The sequence below is a fragment of the Amphiura filiformis genome, unplaced genomic scaffold (assembly GCF_039555335.1).
Source record: "Amphiura filiformis unplaced genomic scaffold, Afil_fr2py scaffold_597, whole genome shotgun sequence".
NCBI lineage: Eukaryota > Metazoa > Echinodermata > Ophiuroidea > Amphilepidida > Amphiuridae > Amphiura > Amphiura filiformis.
In genome coordinates, this window is record NW_027306061.1 from 579,007 (window position 1) to 597,816 (window position 18,810).

Sequence of the window (18,810 nt, forward strand, 5' to 3'; positions counted from 1 at the left end):
ACATCGCAAATATATTTGAAATCGGCAACTATGCGGTTGGACAGAGACTGCATAACAGAAAAAAATAAACAAACTTCCTGAGCTGAGCTGCGGAAACCTGTCTCAAAGTCTCTGAATTATACTTAGGCTGTAATAGCCCAAATATCCGTGCCAAATATAAATTATTTAGTCACCAAAACGGACAGAACTGTTCTCTCAGAACATCCTGAAATTTACCGTGTGAGTGGTATATTGCACGTACCTTCAAATCGACGTACGGTAAGGGAGCGATCGTTATTTATGGCAGGGGGGGAATGGGTAAATTTAGGGGAACACGAAATTTTTTGTGGTCTTGAGGGGGAACCTGAAATTTTTAGTTGAACCAGGAGGGGGGATTGTTAAATTTTAAATGGAGAAAATTGGGAAAACAAGGGGAACGCGAAAATTTTGAGCGGACGCGAGGGGGAACGCGAAATTTTTGTCGATATTTTTGCCAAAACACCCATTCCCCCCCCTGCCGTAAATAACGATCGGTCCCTAAGCCCTATTTTATGTCATGATGAATCATGATCTGATCATGTCACTGGCACTGCATGCTGTGATCATGCATGTAATGTATACATAAGCTATAATTTTACATTACATCCATCATTGTACATGCAGGCCTACAATACAAAATTAAATAATTGATGTAAGGCCAAGTAAAAAATAAAACATGTTTCACGTCCGGTTTTCAAAAAAGGAGGAAGAGGGGCTTTTTATTTTCTATTTTTATCGCAAAATTGGTGTAAATACCCATAATTAGAGCTGTTTTAACGTATAATCCGTACATACAATAATGCCTGGAAAAAGGAGGAGGCCCTTTTTTATTTGTTGTTCTGAGAGTTACACCCCCTCTAATGATCACAAAACCTTCCTAAAATGTTTCTTGTATCTTAACAAGGCTATAGAAAGCATCCCAACTTCCTAAACATATTTTTTGAAAAGTTATAACAGAATTTTAAAAAATAAAAATTTATTTGAGAAAACCTCAAAAAAGGAAGCGGGAGGGGACGTGAAACATGTTTATTTTTTTATTTGGCCTAATAATGTATTAAGCTTACTCATGTAGTGATGTACTGTACTGTCTGTCTATATCTATATGTTCGTGTTGATTTGTTTGTATAGCATGGGTATCAACAAAAATATATTAATTTTGGTCAAAAAAACAAGTTATAGGCCTAAAATTACTTGTTATTCAATGTTGGAAACCAACCTTGTAAAAAAAATTATTATTTTTTAAGTACCGGTAGCCGTATTTCTACGGTTTCCAACCTTGAATAACAAGTAATTTAGGGCCTATAACTTGCTTTATTGGCCAAAAATATTGTTGAAAATTATTATTTTAAAATAAAAAATTACAATTTTTTGATGTCGACATGTCAACAATGTGCCGATGTCGACATTATGTCAACATTTAAGACATGCATGTCGATGACGGCATAGCATTCCAAAATTGTGATGAACATTCCAATTTTTTTTAAATACTACCAATTGTTGGGTCTGAATTGTCTATCAAACAACAAACAAACGCCGTATTTTATCACTGCTTGCCCCGTCGTTATTTTTTCACCCTTGGTCTATAAAATGTATACAAAGTTAGGTTTCAATAACAGGAAACTTCTTTTGGTGAAAACACCATGTCCATAAGGCATAGAAATGTTGTTTTTTGCCCCCTAAAGGTACATGTATTAGTGGATTGTGCACCATTAATATCATGATTTTCGGGGATTCCTTTTTTGTGATGAAGGCACCAGCCGAAATGTCCGTATTCCAGAATGTAATGAACATAACTCTGTACTCCCCGGGAGATGATGTATTTTATGACACTCATACCCCCTGGAATAGTGCATGATGGGAAAGAGGGAAAAAGGTCTATAACTTGCTTTTTGGCCAAAAATATTTTTGAAAATTATAAAAAAAATTTCAATTTTTTTATGTCGATAATGTGCCGATAATGACATTATGTCAACATAAGGCATGTTGACGACGGCACTATTAAATTACAGGAATTTCCGATCAGTCGGAAGTTCATTCCCATTGTTGTCTACGGGAGGACTGATGTGTTATTATATCCCGTTTTGCATCTGAGATTTTTACCCACAATGCACTATGTTCCAAATTATCGAATAAACTTATTATTTCATAATAAGGGCATGGTACGGTAATGAAAGTTTTAGTTTTGCATCCACCGCCCACATGCTTGTATAGCCATTCCAAAAATGATGTTATGTGTTTCATGGTGAATGGTACTATTTAAATCAAAATCAAATGGGACCAGATTTTGTTTGAGTGTTAAAAATGCCAATACTAAGTTTTTGTTTTAAGGTAGGAAATTTGTTTTACTGGGGTGCATTACAGTCCCCGCAAATTGTTTAGGTGCTTTATTTTACTGCTTTAAAAAAAAAAAACATGGTCATGATATTTCCTTGTCATTTTGTTTTTCAATTTTTCAGATGGAAAACAAAAGGAAGCTCATTACCTATGTTCTGGATGCTGCAACAGAAAACCTATGCAACAATCTTAATCCTGCCAAAATATTACAACGACTCAAAACCAGAGGGGAGTTATCAGGGGATGACATACAAGAGATCACAAGCTCTGCCAGATTTGACGATAGAGTGGATAGGATGCTGGAGATGTTAAAACGACGCAGGCCAAGCGCCTACGATGAATTCATGAGGGCTTTGGCGGAGTTTCGACAAGATCTGTTTGATGAGGTGAAGGAAATTGAGAACGCTTGTCCTTGTAAGTGTAAGCTTTAGTCAGTGTAAAACAGTTCTGACCAGGTCAACGCAATTGGCTATTTTTTTCCTATGGGCTGAGAATATATGATTTGCAAAAGTTCCACGCAATCTCCGTGCTATTAGCTATTTTTTCCGCGCATATCAATTGTCCCTGGTTCTGACTGACCAGAGGAACTGTATGCGAACTAATTAGTGCCCTGAACATTTACTTTAGGCCAAAAAAAATAATTGTTTGTTTGTCCTCCACAGCTTTGAAAGAGGAAGTGTGGCGGGCGGATTTTTTTTTTTTTTTTTCGGATTTAGCGTATTTCTGGACCTTGCTAGAGCTAAATGCTACAATCATTCATGGTGATTTAAAAAACCAACATTTTGTTTCTTTAATATGCAGTTAAAGTTATAATTTGTGTTCATGTCATAGTCTTTTAATGATTTGGTGGGCTTTTTTTATTTTCAACCATGAAAGATCTTAGCATTTAGCTCTAGCTAGGTCCAGAGATACTCCAAATCTGGAAAAAAATATTGAATTTTACTTATTTTTATTTTTAAAAAAAATTGAAAGAAAAAAAAATTGGTCAGGCCTTCATCTGAGGAGCGGGCGGTGGAGGACAAACAAACAACTTTTTTTTGTTGGCCTTATCGCAATATTGTAATGTTTCCATAAAAATATATTTTATTTTTATCCCTAAAATAGTTTTCACTGTCAGATTCATACCCTTTTAATGTTGAGCCCTATGAGGTGAAACAGTAATATGAACATCACATCGAGGGTTCAGAACCAGAAAGCTGTAACTCCCTATGACCAACTCTCACAAAATGAGCAATTGCTTTGGCAGAGCTGCCAGCTCTCCCTCTTTTCACAGGAGACTCCCTACTTTTAAACTTTCAGAACCCTTAATTTTTGGCCATCTCTCTGAAAAGGAAATGGTTTCATCCATTAAGATGTACACATTTTGACAAATCTCCCTGATTGCAACAGGAAATATCCCTTTTTTCAAGATTCAAATGTTGGCAGCCCTGCTTTGGTCTACAAAAATCAATATTTCCTCCATAATGTCTTTTGTTTTCTATTGAAAGTTGTCATTAATGGACTCTATCTTCAATAGTGCCATGGCGACTTTATGCTCATTTTGTGGGAGCAGGCTTTGACTCTCTCAACATATGCATTCCAATAATATTTGGATCATATCAATAACTTGCTCAGTTGTTTTATTAAAATCATAGATTTTGTTTATCAAAGTAGAGGGGTTGTGTAAAAAGTAAGAATTTGAAGAAATTGTAAAAATAAGAATTTGAAGAAAAAAGGAAAACTGGATATTTTGTTATGCAAAAAATGTTGTAATTCAAGAAAAGAGCAAATTTTATTTATCAATAGAACAAGTGTCAGCTAAATTTGCAGCACAAATGTGTATAAATTTCCTGCGATCATACTCATTGAAAATGATTCCCTTTTTCATGCTATCAAAGTGGGTGGGGGGGGGGGGGCTTAAACACAAAATTAGCATAAAGTTGGCTCCCTGCTTTGGTCTACAAAAATCAATATTTCCTCCATAATGTCTTTTGTTTTCTATTGAAAGTTGTCATTAATGGACTGTATCTTCAATAGTGCCATGGCGACTTTATGCTCATTTTGTGGGAGCAGGCTTTGACTCTCTCAACATATGCATTCCAATAATATTTGGATCATATCAATATAACTTGCTCAGTTGTTTTATTAAAATCATAGATTTTGTTTATCAAAGTAGAGGGGTTGTGTAAAAAAATAAGAATTTGAAGAAATTAGACCAGATGCTGTAATTTGTTCAGATGAATGAGAGTATAGACCTTTTTGCCATTGATGTACTGATTTATCTACATGTATGATATTGGGACTGAAAGAACTATGTATAATTGCATACATGTGTGTCAAGACTTTAAATATTTGGTCCTTCTAAAATGTATGTCAGTGTTTTGAACATATGTCACTGAACACATCGGGCAAAATTATCGGGCTTTATAGGCCTACATGTTGACGTAAATTCAAGAAAGTAGAAAACTTGGAAGTATGACTATGCTATATCCCGGGACCATATCTGCCTCTGTATTTTGCAAACTAAAACAAGAATAGGGCCTACTCTTATTAAATAAATACGAAAATGAGAGTAGGCCTATGACTGAATTAATTTAGATGCCAAGTCACTGAAACTGATATCGTAGAAGTCACCGTCACCAGCGCTTGCACAAAGTTATGAATGAATCATGCCGATGATGCCGTACAATGGTTTATACAATACTTTGGTTTATACTCATCACATGTATATCGCCATGGTCGGGGCACGTATGTAGGGCTATTTGAATGCTTGTCATGGGTCGACCTGGCCCTGACCTGGCTAAAAATCCTGGCGTTTGCGGGCCGAATGTGGCAACCCAAAATTTACGGTCGACCTGGGAGAAACCGATTTATTTATAACTTAGGTGGTCTATCGTAGCGATACGCTATTTTTGGTCGACCTGGGATTTTTTTCTCCCAGCTTGACCCAAAGCGCTACACTAACCCCTGCCTGATATGCCACTGACCAGCATATATTATTGTGTATGTATCATAATTTACAAATAATGATCTCTATGTTTTTTCTACACAGTTTCTGCATCTTCATCTGCATCTGCATCTTCGTCATCAAATAGAAGACAATATCATCCTTATGCAGCTCCACAAAGACGAACACATGCTTCCAACATCTCATCTAGAACTGCAGCTCAACGTAGACCAACTACCAATACAGGAGCTACTACAAGTAGCTCAGCAGACCTAAGCAATAGAAATGATAGACTATGCCCCAATCACGCAGGTAGGTTCTCTCCTTCTTTAGAACTTGTTGAGGGGTTGAAATGCCTAAAACGTGCATTTTGTTATGTTATTGGCTTTAACTCAAGAAATGTAAGACCTTTGGAAATTTAAAAGCTCATTATTTTCCTTAGGGATTCAATCATGTTTCATCATCTTTATGGTTTACTTCGCGAGGGCAGACATGAAACATGATTGAATCCCTTTCAACAACGAAAACATTAGGGCATAATACATGTATAACCGGTATCGCATCGCATTTGGCTACACAATCTGGCCAAATTGCTATGCAATCACACAAACATATGTCATTGCTATACATACGAGGGGTATCCAAAAGTTTTTGACATCGCCCAGAAGCGAAGGAGCTATATCGATGACATTTTGTCAGTGTAATTACTGGTCCTTCTCTACATTATGGTCCAAAAATGGTCTCATAAGTATGTTTACTTTTTTTTACAGGTGGCGCTTAGATGGGCAGTAGGCGCATAACCTGCAAAATGGTGAAAATTGAGGCACGCAGCGTGATTAAGTTCCTGCATTTGAAGGGTTAGGCCTACAATGCTCAGAAAATCTATGATGAAATGAAAGCTATCCGCTACGGTGATGATTGCTCATCATATGGCACTGTTGCTTTTTGTAAAAGGAATTTCCAAACTGGCCACATGTCCCTCACAGATGAGCCAAGAAGTGGACGCCCATCACTTTCGGATGATGCGCCACAGTGAAGAAATTCAAGAAAGTGGAGGATCTTATCATGAAAAGGTTATGCGCCTACTGCCCATAGCGCCACCTGTAAAGAAAGTAAACATACTTATGAGACTATTTTTGTCAGTGTAATTACTAGTCCTTATTATACCCGCATGCGAAGCATGGACGGGTATCTTCCCATCCTGTGGTTTCTTCTCCTCCTTTTCCTCCTTCTCCATCAAACACAACATTCTGTCAAGGCTAGCGCTAAAACTACAAAGGCCCTGGAGCCCATATGTGGTACACGATGGGCCCTACCCAAGAAGTGCCTTTTGCCCATCTTGGCCCCAGAGGTCAAAGGTCACGGCCCCAGGGGCCCAAATGTGAAAATACAAAGCACGCCATTTCTCATCAAATGAAGCAGCCTCAGGGCCCTGAGTTGGTACACTGATAGCCCTAGGGGTACTCTATATTTACAAATATACAAGAGACCCATATGTTATATATTATGGCCCCCAGGGGCCCAAATGTTAAAATATGGTGCAACAGATTGACAAGCCTAGCTCTAAAAGTACAAAATCACTAGGGCTCATAAGTGGCATATGTATGGGCCCTAAGTTGTAGATGTGCCTTTTGCCCATTTTGGCCCCAGATGTACAAGGCTAGGGGCCCCAGGGGCCCAAATGTTAAAAACAAAGGGCCGGCCGCTTTCTCAGCAAATAAAGTAGCTACAGGGTTCAGATTTGGTATACAGATAGGTCTTCAGTATTATATTTTCATATGTATATATGAACCCCATATGTCACATAATATGGGCCCCTGGGCCCCAAACGCTAAAACATAGGGCCGGCCGTTACTCTGTAAATAAAGCAGCTTTAGGTCTCAGAGTTAGTACACATATTGCATCTTAAAATCACATTGTTATATGTACATGTGAGCCCCATATATCACATTATATGGGCCCCAGGGCCCCAAATCGCTAAAACATAGGGCCGGCCGTTACTCAGTAAATAAAGCAGCTACAGTGCCCAGCTTGAGTCTACTGATAGCACTAGAGAATTAAACTTCAACATATGTCCATGGACCTCATAAGTCAAATATTATGGGCCCCAGGGCCCCAAATGTTAAAACAAAGGGCCGGTCGCTTTCTCATCAAATAAAGCAGCTTCCGGGCGCAGAATTTGTACACAGTAGCACCTGAGAATTATATTGTTACTAACACCCCAATATCCCCCTCCCCACACACGTGGACTAAACAGACATATCCGTATTATAATTATTAATATAATAATTGGAAATACCAGCGTGAAGCCTTAAGGCTGTTCCAGTTAAATTACATACCCATTGGCTGTTCCATTTAATTTACATACTCCCTCTGAAATGGTCTCAAAATAGGCTGTTCCGCTTAATTTACATACTCCCTCTGAAATGGCTGTTCCATTTAATTTACATACTCCCTCTGGAATAGTTTTCCCTAATCATATTGTATAGCCTCACTGTGAATAAGAGAGACTGACAACGGCAATCTATGGAGAGACAACTCCCCTGGGAGGGGACTTTTTACAAGTTCTTTATTTGCACGAGAGTGCAGCAAATAAGGACCGTAAGTTTGGGTACACCGATAACATGCGGGTATAGCCGTATTTGTGTACAAATATATAGCCTTCTAGTGTACATTATGGTCCAAAAATGGTCTCATAAGTATGTTTACTTTCTTTACAGGTGGCGCTAGATGTCTAAACATTTAGATATTGTAACAAAAAAAAGACTTTTCTGATTGCTTGCTTTCTTAAGAATTTCAAATTGAAAATTGAAATTTGATATCCTCCTGCATATATATCCATAGTCAAGCATTTGAAAATAGGTAAGATTTAGATTAGAAGTCTTTGATAAAAAAAAATCTTTCTCTAACTACCTACCCCCCATAAATTACGTCATGCCATTAAAATAACTACTTTGTTTAGGACTAATGGAAAATTTAATGAATGAAACCTCTGATTGTATGGAACCTGTTTTTCATTCAACATATTACAGGTGATGCAGCTGGTATTTCCCAAGCCTCACAACCCGATGAAAATGGCCCATCAGACCAGGACACAATGATCGGTGAGTTCTATACAGGATGATATTGAAAATATTAAATAGGGTTTTATTAATAGAATTGAGTGCATGCTTGGGCATTGTTCATATACAATCAATCGTGCTCTCAATTCTGTTAATGATCCCTGTACATACACTCCCCAACATTTGGTGAAAATCTTGTATTTCAGCAGATAATATAATAAAAAATCCAAAATGTAACATTCTTAAAAATGTGATTTTTTATTTGGAAAGTAGCAATAAACATTGAAATTAAACACCTTTCTAGGGTGTGGCATTCATGCTTTAAGAAATATTGGAAGATGTCTTTCTAAATCTACATGCTTGCTTACACCTAGGATTCTTGTCATTGCCAAAAGTTGACAAAATTTCGAACACAAAACCAATTTGGCAATGAAACTCCCAATTTACCCATAATCCTCTGAGGACACCCCTCCCAATGTTTTAAATAAGTATGAGCTTTAATTGCTGACCTACTTATACATGTTAATCATTTGGTGTAGCATCTGATTGCCAGTGGCAGCGCCAGGAATTTATTTTAGGGGAGGGGGAAAAATCAACAAAAAGTGGACATTTTCGTAATATTGAGTTTTTACTGGGAAGGGAGCAACAGTTCTGACTAGGGAAAATATGCCCCCCTGGCGCCGCCACTGCTGATTGCTCCATTAAATCATTACAAATATGATTTTCTTGTTATAATCTTTGTTTATGTTATTTTGCAGACCCTGATGCCCCTGGTGACAGCTCGTATCAATTTAAAATTGAACCTTATGGCTCAATGCCTGCTGAACCTGAAATGCCTCGTTACTCCATGACACACATACCTAGAGGTCATTGTGTCATCATCAACAATGTGGACTTCTCACCATGCAGACCTCGCCAAAATTTGAAAGACAGGAGAGGATCGGATGTTGATGCTGGTAAGTATTTATCAAAGAATTGAAATGAAGCAGGTAGACTGCCATTTTGTCATGTTGCTGATGGATTGTTTAAATTCCAGCTGGAAATTGTTGATATTTATTAATCCAGTTGCACAATTTGGCCAAAAAATTTAATTCTGTTTTGAATTCTAAAATCTTCCACACCTTTTCCACTTTTTATGGACGAATAGACTACCAGATTTCTATTGCTGCCACACCTAGAGGTACACTGCTGCCCAGCTACTTCATTGGTACTCAAAGAGTACATGTGTGGCACTGGCACTTGAAGTATATTAGTGGAAGAAGGGCCCAACTCCAGCTCGTATTAAGACCTGTACCATTGCCATTAAAACATCAAATATAATTTCAAATGTATGTAATATTGTATTTTCATGTATTAGAGGTCCCCTGAAGATGAAAACATTCCAAATATTAAGTTTTTTCTTAATATCTCAAAAACGGATATCGGCCGATTTTACAACATCGATATCGGATCGGTAGACAAATGCCATATTGGTTGAGCCCTAATAATTTTGCCTTTATCTCAATTTCAAATTTGCCACCTTTGGCCTCCATGGACCAGATTGTCTCATAAATGCTTTTCTTTTGTTCACAGCACAATTGGAAACACTATTCACAAGCTTGGGTTACCTTGTAACTGTTAGGCACAACTTGTCAGCTGGAGAGATGTACAATCTTCTGGAATCATGTCGCACAAGTGACCACAAAACTTACGACTGTTTTATATCATGTATCCTTACTCATGGCAGTCTAGGAGTGGTGTATGGATGCGATGGTCTAAGTATTGAAATAAAGGACCTCACTGGCCTATTTGTTGGGGTGAAATGCCCTTCCTTAAGAGGGAAACCCAAAGTCTTCTTTCTCCAAGCTTGCCAAGGATGTGAATTACAAGGATTACAAGAAGGTGTGGAATTTGACGACCCAAATACAAGAGCAGCTTTGATTCCAAACGAAACAGACTTTCTTGTGGGGTACGCCACTGCACTGGGCTACGAGTCTCTCAGGTCTAAAACCAAAGGTACATGGTATATCAGCACGTTGATACAAGCGCTTCAATTGTACCATGATAAGTTAGATATACAACATTTACTAGCACGTGTTAATGCCCATTTGGGGAAGTGCTGTACCAAAGACGGAAAGAAACAAGCTTCCATGCACCAAAGTTTGTTGACAAAGGCCTTGTACTTGTAAATTTTGCATGTCAAAAAATATCATTGCAGATGTGCTCAAAAACTGTCACCTATACTATGATCAGCTGGTATTATGCTTTGTATTTTATTTATTCATACATTTCTAGCATTACATCAACGCAACATTTGCAGCTTAATATACAGGGTGTCCCAAAAGTAACTTAACATTGTGAATTTGCCATAACTTGCGTTGTGTTAATAGTGTTGTTACAAAAATTGCACAGTATGTAGATAATTCTTTTAGAAATGTTCTGATACCAAACACGCCTATGTTGTCATTACCCTTTGGCATGAAATTAACGGATATCTACCGTACCATAAAACCCACTTTTATAAACGCAAAATAAGTCTCTTCATTTGAGATGTGATAACACGATATAACGTGTTATCGTTTTAAAATCTGTTTTGTTTAATTTTGCTGTGTCTGTTTGATTGTTTGTTTGTTTTCAATGCGTATTCTTCATTTTCTGTTTGATCTGGATTTTATACGGAAACTGCTTAAGATCTTTTCTGAGGATTCGATGAACAGTTGTACGCGGTACGTTGTTCTCCATTGAAAGTCGACGTACTGTTCGTCTTGGGCTATTCGCCACCGCTCTTCGTATGACATCGATGTTTGTAGCCGATCTTCCTGTTCTTTCACGTCCTGCCCGAGGTAGATCATGAACAGATCCAGTTGATAGAAATTTCTGCACTAGTTGCTGGATTGTATTTCAGCTGGGTGCATAATTTACATTAAAATGTTCCCTAAACTTTGCTTGAGTGAGTTTGTCCGACTTTGTCTCGGCAAAGAATCTGAATCCGTTGATCTATAGGAAACTCATCTTCACTTCAACTGTTTTAAAGTAAAGTTTAATATTGCCAATATATCCTAATTATAATCTAAAACAGCAGTCACGCTTACGCTAGGCCATGTAATCCATGAATGTTCATACCTAAATGTAGCGTGTGCAGTGAGTGAACCAACTCTATTGTTCAGGGAAGCATATCATTCATGTGCTTGAACAAAGAACATGAGCTTGCTTTTGTGGGTTTGATACACACATATGTACGGTCGCACAGTAAGGTCAAGGTGTTATCAATAATGCTGTTTTTGGTATCAGAATAATTCTAAAAGATCAATCTATGCGAATATGTTCTCCATTTTGGTATGAAGTGGGAAATATTTGAGATATGGCAAATTCACAATGTTAAGTTACTTTTGGGACACGCTGTATTACTGGTTTATACCTTATTTTTTCTTTTATGTGATTTTTGCTGCAAAATTTAACATTATATGTCTTAATCAAGTATACTTTCATGTGTAACATTAATACATTTTGTCTATTGTATATGCTATGTATAGACTTTTTCTGTAACCATTAAATAGGTGCCACAACTCTACACACAACATTATTATAGTATAATTTTAAAATCGTTAATATATTTCCACCAGATGTTTGATGTCAAATGTAATTGATTTTTCATGAACAAACATTTGATAGAAGGTAACAGTGAATTGAAGCAGATTGAAAAACAAATATTATATTGAATATATAAAGAATGAATCAGCCCTCAGAGCACATGTCATGCTCTATTTGTGGTTACTGTAACATGGCTAGCAAGTGCACAACCCATAGGTTTGCTGAGCTTAAACACTAAACAGTGATCATATGCATATCATAGATGAACATACATACATTTTGTTTCCCCCACGCCACTGTATTACACTGACCGTTTTGAAGTAACATCAAAAACAAAATTTAACCGAATTTGCAAGCTACTGCGGCACTTGAAACCCTGGCTATAATAACATATGAAATGAATTATGGATTGTATGTAAATCATGTACTGGTCTCAGTATAACATTGTAAAATGTTTTGATTATGTGGTAATAAGATTTGGAAAGCAATATTATTTTAATAGTACAGTAGTAGGTTTAAGGCTTAAAACAACAGTTGCAAGACTTAAATATATTTTAATTTATGATATCTCTATTTGTATGTTTTGAATATGTGGTATACCGTAAACGTTTGCCTAATGGTGCTATAGGCTCCCTTGGCATAACTTGAATTTTAGACACAAACTACAAAAGTGCCCTCCCATAAAAATCCCAAATAAGGGCACATACCCTTAATTCTTGTTGGGAATTTTAGAGGAAGCAGCTCTCTATAAATTGTATATGAAATTTACCCCCAGGCAAAGGAGCCCAGGTGCGCCATTAGGCAAACGTTTACTGTAAAAGCTTTGAAAGCAACTGATGATTTTAATGGTACAGTAGTAGGTTTAAAACTACAGTCGCAAGACTTATATTTTAATGTATGATATTTATTTTGTATATGAAATAAATACAATGCATTTTTAACTTTATACTGAAGTATCTATAGTTTTTTCTTGTTTTCTATATTGTAAATGGTTCACAAGTTCCTCCATATGACTTAAATTGAAAGTGTTTTACGAAATTGAAATATTATAAAAAGTTATTGGTAGCCTATTTTTTACAGACCTGGTCCAATTGACAATGTCACGTTGCGTTCGCACACACTGGCTCATTATTACATAATAAAATTTGCTATTTCAAAAGTTGCACTTTGATCTAGGAGGGTCAATCCATAAGTTTTACCTTCACTCTTGTGACTTCTGTAAGTTTTAGTTTCTTCAAATGTAGAATGATTATACATTCAAATTTCACCTACAAGTGAGGGCAAATGTATATTGATACCAAACCATTTTTGTAAATGACTTCAGAACCAAAATAAGATTTGATACACTGGAAACGGTAAAAACAAAATATTTACATGAAAATACGAGGGGCGGTCAATAAGTCTCTCTCATGAGCAGGGTCACTACATACCTTAATGTACCTGTCGCAATTTTTCTTGAAACCTTCTATGTCAACAAAATGGAAGTCTCCGATAGCTCCTTGAGCCACTCTTCAGTGAAGGCTCGCCAGCATTTATCACCACCAAACCTGATATTGTAAAGGTAGGACTTAAAATTCTATAATAGATTTCACTAGCTTGAGGCCATGCCTGAATCACAATATGGTTACTTTAATTAACTGACCCCTCTGTCGTGAATGACAGCTTGACAAACTAAGAATATCGTTCAGGACACAATCTCTTCACATGATGGCTTGCCTCAATTTTGCTAGCAAAATTGTATGATACAAGTGTATATGCCTTTGATTGTACTTTCATTTAGCAAATGATCTGTCATCAAGACTATCCCTGGATCTCAGAAACAGCGATGAAGACCTTGCACTATGGTGACCGAGTGATGATCTTCTTAGGGTGTGCGATCCAGGTGCTTCCACTAAATTCACTCATAATTCCAGTGCCTTATCTCCTTTAACCGCATATAGATTAAACTTGCATTGGTCCTCATTCTAAGTGTATAGAAGGTGTGGACCTGAATATGTCAACTGGTATCAATTTTGTACATGAAGATTCCGGGACCCCATCTAGAAGACACCCTGGAATACCAAAATGTTAATGGATTAATATTGAAAACACATTCATCAGAGTTGTCATATTTTGTGGCTATCTCATCTTTCTTATTTGGCTCTTTATTCATTATCAATGTCACTGTACCAGCACGTATATTATTAATGGTGACGTCAGCAAGTCTTTTGGACCTTGGATGATCTTCAAGGATGCTCATTCCATTCTTGAACTCTAAGAACCATTTTGTTGCTGTTGAATACCAAGGACTTAATTACCATTTACAACAACTGTACATTGTTAAAGTTCATTTGAGTTTTCACCACCGTCGGGAGACATTTCCATGATGACCCTGTATTCACTTCTGGTAGTACCTGTGAATTCATGGAGGTAGGTTTCCTCTGAAGAGTGTCCAGCCCATATACAGTGATGCAAAATATACAATATCTTTGCAGTACTGTTTTGAAGGAACAAGCTTTCAAATGAGACCAAATTCAATACCGCGTGACAAAGTAGAATACCGAGTTCTACGAACTTTTTGACCGGCCCTCGTATGTGTATCATCCTACCAGATTATCTCCTTCACGTCCTTGATCTTCATCAGCTACAACATATAAGAGATTATAATACCTCATCCGCATCCTTGATCCTCAGTTACAACACTAAGTGATTATAATTCCCCCTTCACATCCTTGATCTTTGCTACAACAATAAGTGATTATAAAACCTCCTCTACTTTCTTGATCCCTGCTAGAACAATAAGTGATTATAATAATTCCTGTACATCCTTGAACCTCAGCTACAACACTAGGTTATTATAAAACCTTCACATCCTTGATCCTTGCTGCAACACTAAGGGATTATAATACCTCCTTCACACCATTGATCTTTGCTACAACGCTAATGGATTATAATACCTCCTTCACATCCTTGATCCTTCTTGCAATACTAATTGATTATAATACCCCCTTCACATCCTTCATCCTTGCTACAACACTAACTGAATATAACTCCTCTTTCAGATCCTTGATCTTTGCTACAACACTAAGTGATTATAATACTTATTCACATCCTTGATCCTCAGTTACAACACTAAGTGATTATAATTCCTCCTTCACATCCTTGATCCTTGCTGCAACACTGAGTGATTATAAAACCTCATCTACATTCTTGATCCTTGCTACAACACTAAGTGATTATAATTCCTTCGTCACATCCTTGATCCTTGCTACAACACTAAGTGATTATAATTCCTCCTTCACATCCTTGATCCTTGCTACAACACTAAGTGATTATAATACCTCCTTCACATCCTTGATCCTCAGTTACAACACTAAGTCTACTTTTTTTGATCATCTACTTTTTTGATCCTTGCTACAACACTAAGTGATTATAATACCTCCTTCACATCCTTGATCTTTGCTACAACACTAAGTGATTATAATACCTCCTTCACATCCTTGATCTTTGCTACAACACTAAGTGATTATAATACCTTATTCACATCCTTGATCCTCAGCTACAACACTAGTGATCATAATTCCACCTTCACAACCATTGGTCTTTGCTACAACACTAAGTGATTATAATACCTCCTTCACATCCTTGATCCTCAACTACAACACTACGCGATTATAAAACATTCACATCCTTGATCCTTGCCTTGCTACAATACTAAAAGATTATAAATACCTCCTTTACATCATTGATCCTTGCTACAACACTAAGTAAATATAATTCCTCCTTCACATCCTTGATCTTTGCTACAACACTAAGCGATTATAATACCTCATTCACATCCTTGATCCTCAGCTACAAAACTAAGTGATTATAATTCCCCCTTCACATCCTTGATCCTTGCTACAACAATAAGTGATTATAAAACCTCCTCTACTTTCTTGATCCCTGCTACAACAATAAGTGATTATAATAATTCCTGTACATCCTTGATCCTCAGCTACAACACTAGGTTATTATAAAACCTTCACATCCTTGATCCTTGCTGCAACACTAAGGGATTATAATACCTCCTTCACATTGATTGATCTTTGCTACAACGCGAATGATCCTGTGTCATATACTGGGGTACCCAAAAAGGTGGCTTTGTTACATTTTGATGTGCAGCTTGGATTTCAAAACACTGTCTCTTGAGTATTCCTTCACTTAGAAGATTCCATTAGGTCTTAAATTGAGGCTAATTTATTCTAGATTACTCATGTTTTTATCCTGTACATCCTTGAACCTCAGCTACAACACTAGGTTATTATAAAACCTTCACATCCTTGATCCTTGCTGCAACACTAAGGGATTATAATACCTCCTTCACACCATTGATCTTTGCTACAACGCTAATGGATTATAATACCTCCTTCACATCCTTGATCCTTCTTGCAATACTAATTGATTATAATACCCCCTTCACATCCTTCATCCTTGCTACAACACTAACTGAATATAACTCCTCTTTCAGATCCTTGATCTTTGCTACAACACTAAGTGATTATAATACTTATTCACATCCTTGATCCTCAGCTACAACACTAAGTGATTATAATTCCTCCTTCACATCCTTGATCCTTGCTACAACACTAAGTGATTATAATACCTCCTTCACATCCTTGATCCTCAGTTACAACACTAAGTGATTATAATTCCTCCTTCACATCCTTGATCCTTGCTGCAACACTGAGTGATTATAAACCCTCATCTACTTTTTTTGATCCTTGCTACAACACTAAGTGATTATAATACCTCCTTCACATCCTTGATCTTTGCTACAACACTAAGTGATTATAAATATAATACCTCCTTCACATCCTTGATCTTTGCTACAACACTAAGTGATTATAATACCTTATTCACATCCTTGATCCTCAGCTACAACACTAGTGATCATAATTCCACCTTCACATCCTTGGTCTTTGCTACAACACTAAGTGATTATAATACCTCCTTCACATCCTTGATCCTCAGCTACAACACTACGCGATTATAAAACATTCACATCCTTGATCCTTGCCTTGCTACAATACTAAAAAATTATAAATACCTCCTTTACATCATTGATCCTTGCTACAACACTAAGTAAATATAATTCCTCCTTCACATCCTTGATCTTTGCTACAACACTAAGCAATTATAATACCTCATTCACATCCTTGATCCTCAGCTACAAAACTAAGTGATTATAATTCCCCCTTCACATCCTTGATCCTTGCTACAACAATAAGTGATTATAAAACCTCCTCTACTTTCTTGATCCCTGCTACAACAATAAGTGATTATAATAATTCCTGTACATCCTTGATCCTCAGCTACAACACTAGGTTATTATAAAACCTTCACATCCTTGATCCTTGCTGCAACACTAAGGGATTATAATACCTCCTTCACATTGATTGATCTTTGCTACAACGCTAATGATCCTGTGTCATATACTGGGGTACCCAAAAAGGTGGCTTTGTTACATTTTGATGTGCAGCTTGGATTTCAAAACACTGTCTCTTGAGTATTCCTTCACTTAGAAGATTCCATTAGGTCTTAAATTGAGGCTAATTTATTCTAGATTACTCATGTTTTTATCCTGTTTTAAAATATTTTTTAATTATTTCCTTATGACGTTTGCCATGAAATGTGCCAAGGGTGGCTGAGGATTAGGGGGAGGGATTCATATCGTAAATTTGATTTAAAACCCCCATTAAAAATTTGAATCTAGTAAAAAAATGTGTAAATGGACTCCCAGACATCTAAACCAAGTAAATAAATACAGAAGTTCATTTAAAAGACCAATACTTGCTCAATATGATTGTAAATGTGGAAAAAGAGGTGGGGTTACATCCTCCCTACTTTATGATTGTTTTTGCCCTCACTCTCTCAATTTTTAACCGATTTCCATAAAAGAGGTGTCAAAATGCTCAGGAGGATGAACCACTTAAAATGAGATGTGTAGATAAAATGTTTGAACCATTTAATTTTTTTACTATGTAACACAAAGGTACCCCAGGTTGTGACACAGGACCTAATGGATTATAATACCTCCTTCACATCCTTGATCCTTGTTGCAATACTAATTGATTATAATACCCCCTTCACATCCTTCATCCTTGCTACAACACTAACTGAATATAACTCCTCTTTCAGATCCTTGATCTTTGCTACAACACTAAGTGATTATAATACTTATTCACATCCTTGATCCTCAGCTACAATACTAAGTGATTATAATTCCTCCTTCACATCCTTGATACTTGCTACAACACTAAGTGATTATAATACCTCCTTCACATCCTTGATCCTCAGTTACAACACTAAGTGATTATAATTCCTCCTTCACATCCTTGATCCTTGCTACAACACTAAGTGATTATAATACCTCCTTCACATCCTTGATCCTCAGCTACAACACTAAGTGATTATAATTCCACCTTCACATCCTTGGTCCTTGCTACAATACTAAGTGATTATATATAATACCTCCTTTACATCCTTGATCCTTGCCACTGCACTAAGGGAATATAATTCCTCCTTCACATCCTTGATCCTTTCTACAACACTAAGTGATTATAAAACCTCATCTACATTCTTGATCCTTGCTACAACACTAAGTGATTATAATACATCCTTCACATCCTTGACGGATCCTTGCTACAACACTAAGTGATTATAATACCTCCTTTACATCCTTGATCCTCAGCTACAACACTAAGTGAATATAATACCTCCTTCACATCCTTGATCCTTGCTGCTATACTAAGTGATTATAATACCTTATATACATCCTTGATCCGTGCTACATTACTAAGTGTATATAATTCCTCCTTCACATCATTGATCCTTGCTATAACACCAAGTGATTATAAAACCTCATCTACATTCTTGATC

At 36.8% G+C, this 18,810-nt stretch overlaps 1 protein-coding gene across 1 annotated transcript; it reads left to right on the forward strand.

The window, feature by feature from the left end:
* Positions 1-58: 58 nt before the first annotated feature.
* LOC140145777 (caspase-3-like) lies at positions 59-12,826 on the forward strand. Its single transcript, XM_072167451.1, has 6 exons — positions 59-258; positions 2,475-2,766; positions 5,384-5,590; positions 8,311-8,382; positions 9,099-9,296; positions 9,913-12,826. Exons 2-6 carry the CDS (start codon positions 2,475-2,477, stop codon positions 10,506-10,508), a joined length of 1,365 nt encoding a protein of 454 aa, XP_072023552.1. The 5' UTR covers positions 59-258; the 3' UTR covers positions 10,509-12,826.
* The last annotated feature ends 5,984 nt before the right edge of the window (positions 12,827-18,810 follow it).

Bases quoted from the DNA above. Each gene is read 5' to 3' on its own strand.
- LOC140145777 (XM_072167451.1), top strand. From the start codon at position 2,475: ATGGAAAACAAAAGGAAGCTCATTACCTATGTTCTGGATGCTGCAACA. The intron at 2,767-5,383 runs GTAAGTGTAAGC...TTTTCTACACAG, and splicing joins AATTGAGAACGCTTGTCCTT to TTTCTGCATCTTCATCTGCA. The intron at 8,383-9,098 runs GTGAGTTCTATA...GTTATTTTGCAG, and splicing joins AGACCAGGACACAATGATCG to ACCCTGATGCCCCTGGTGAC.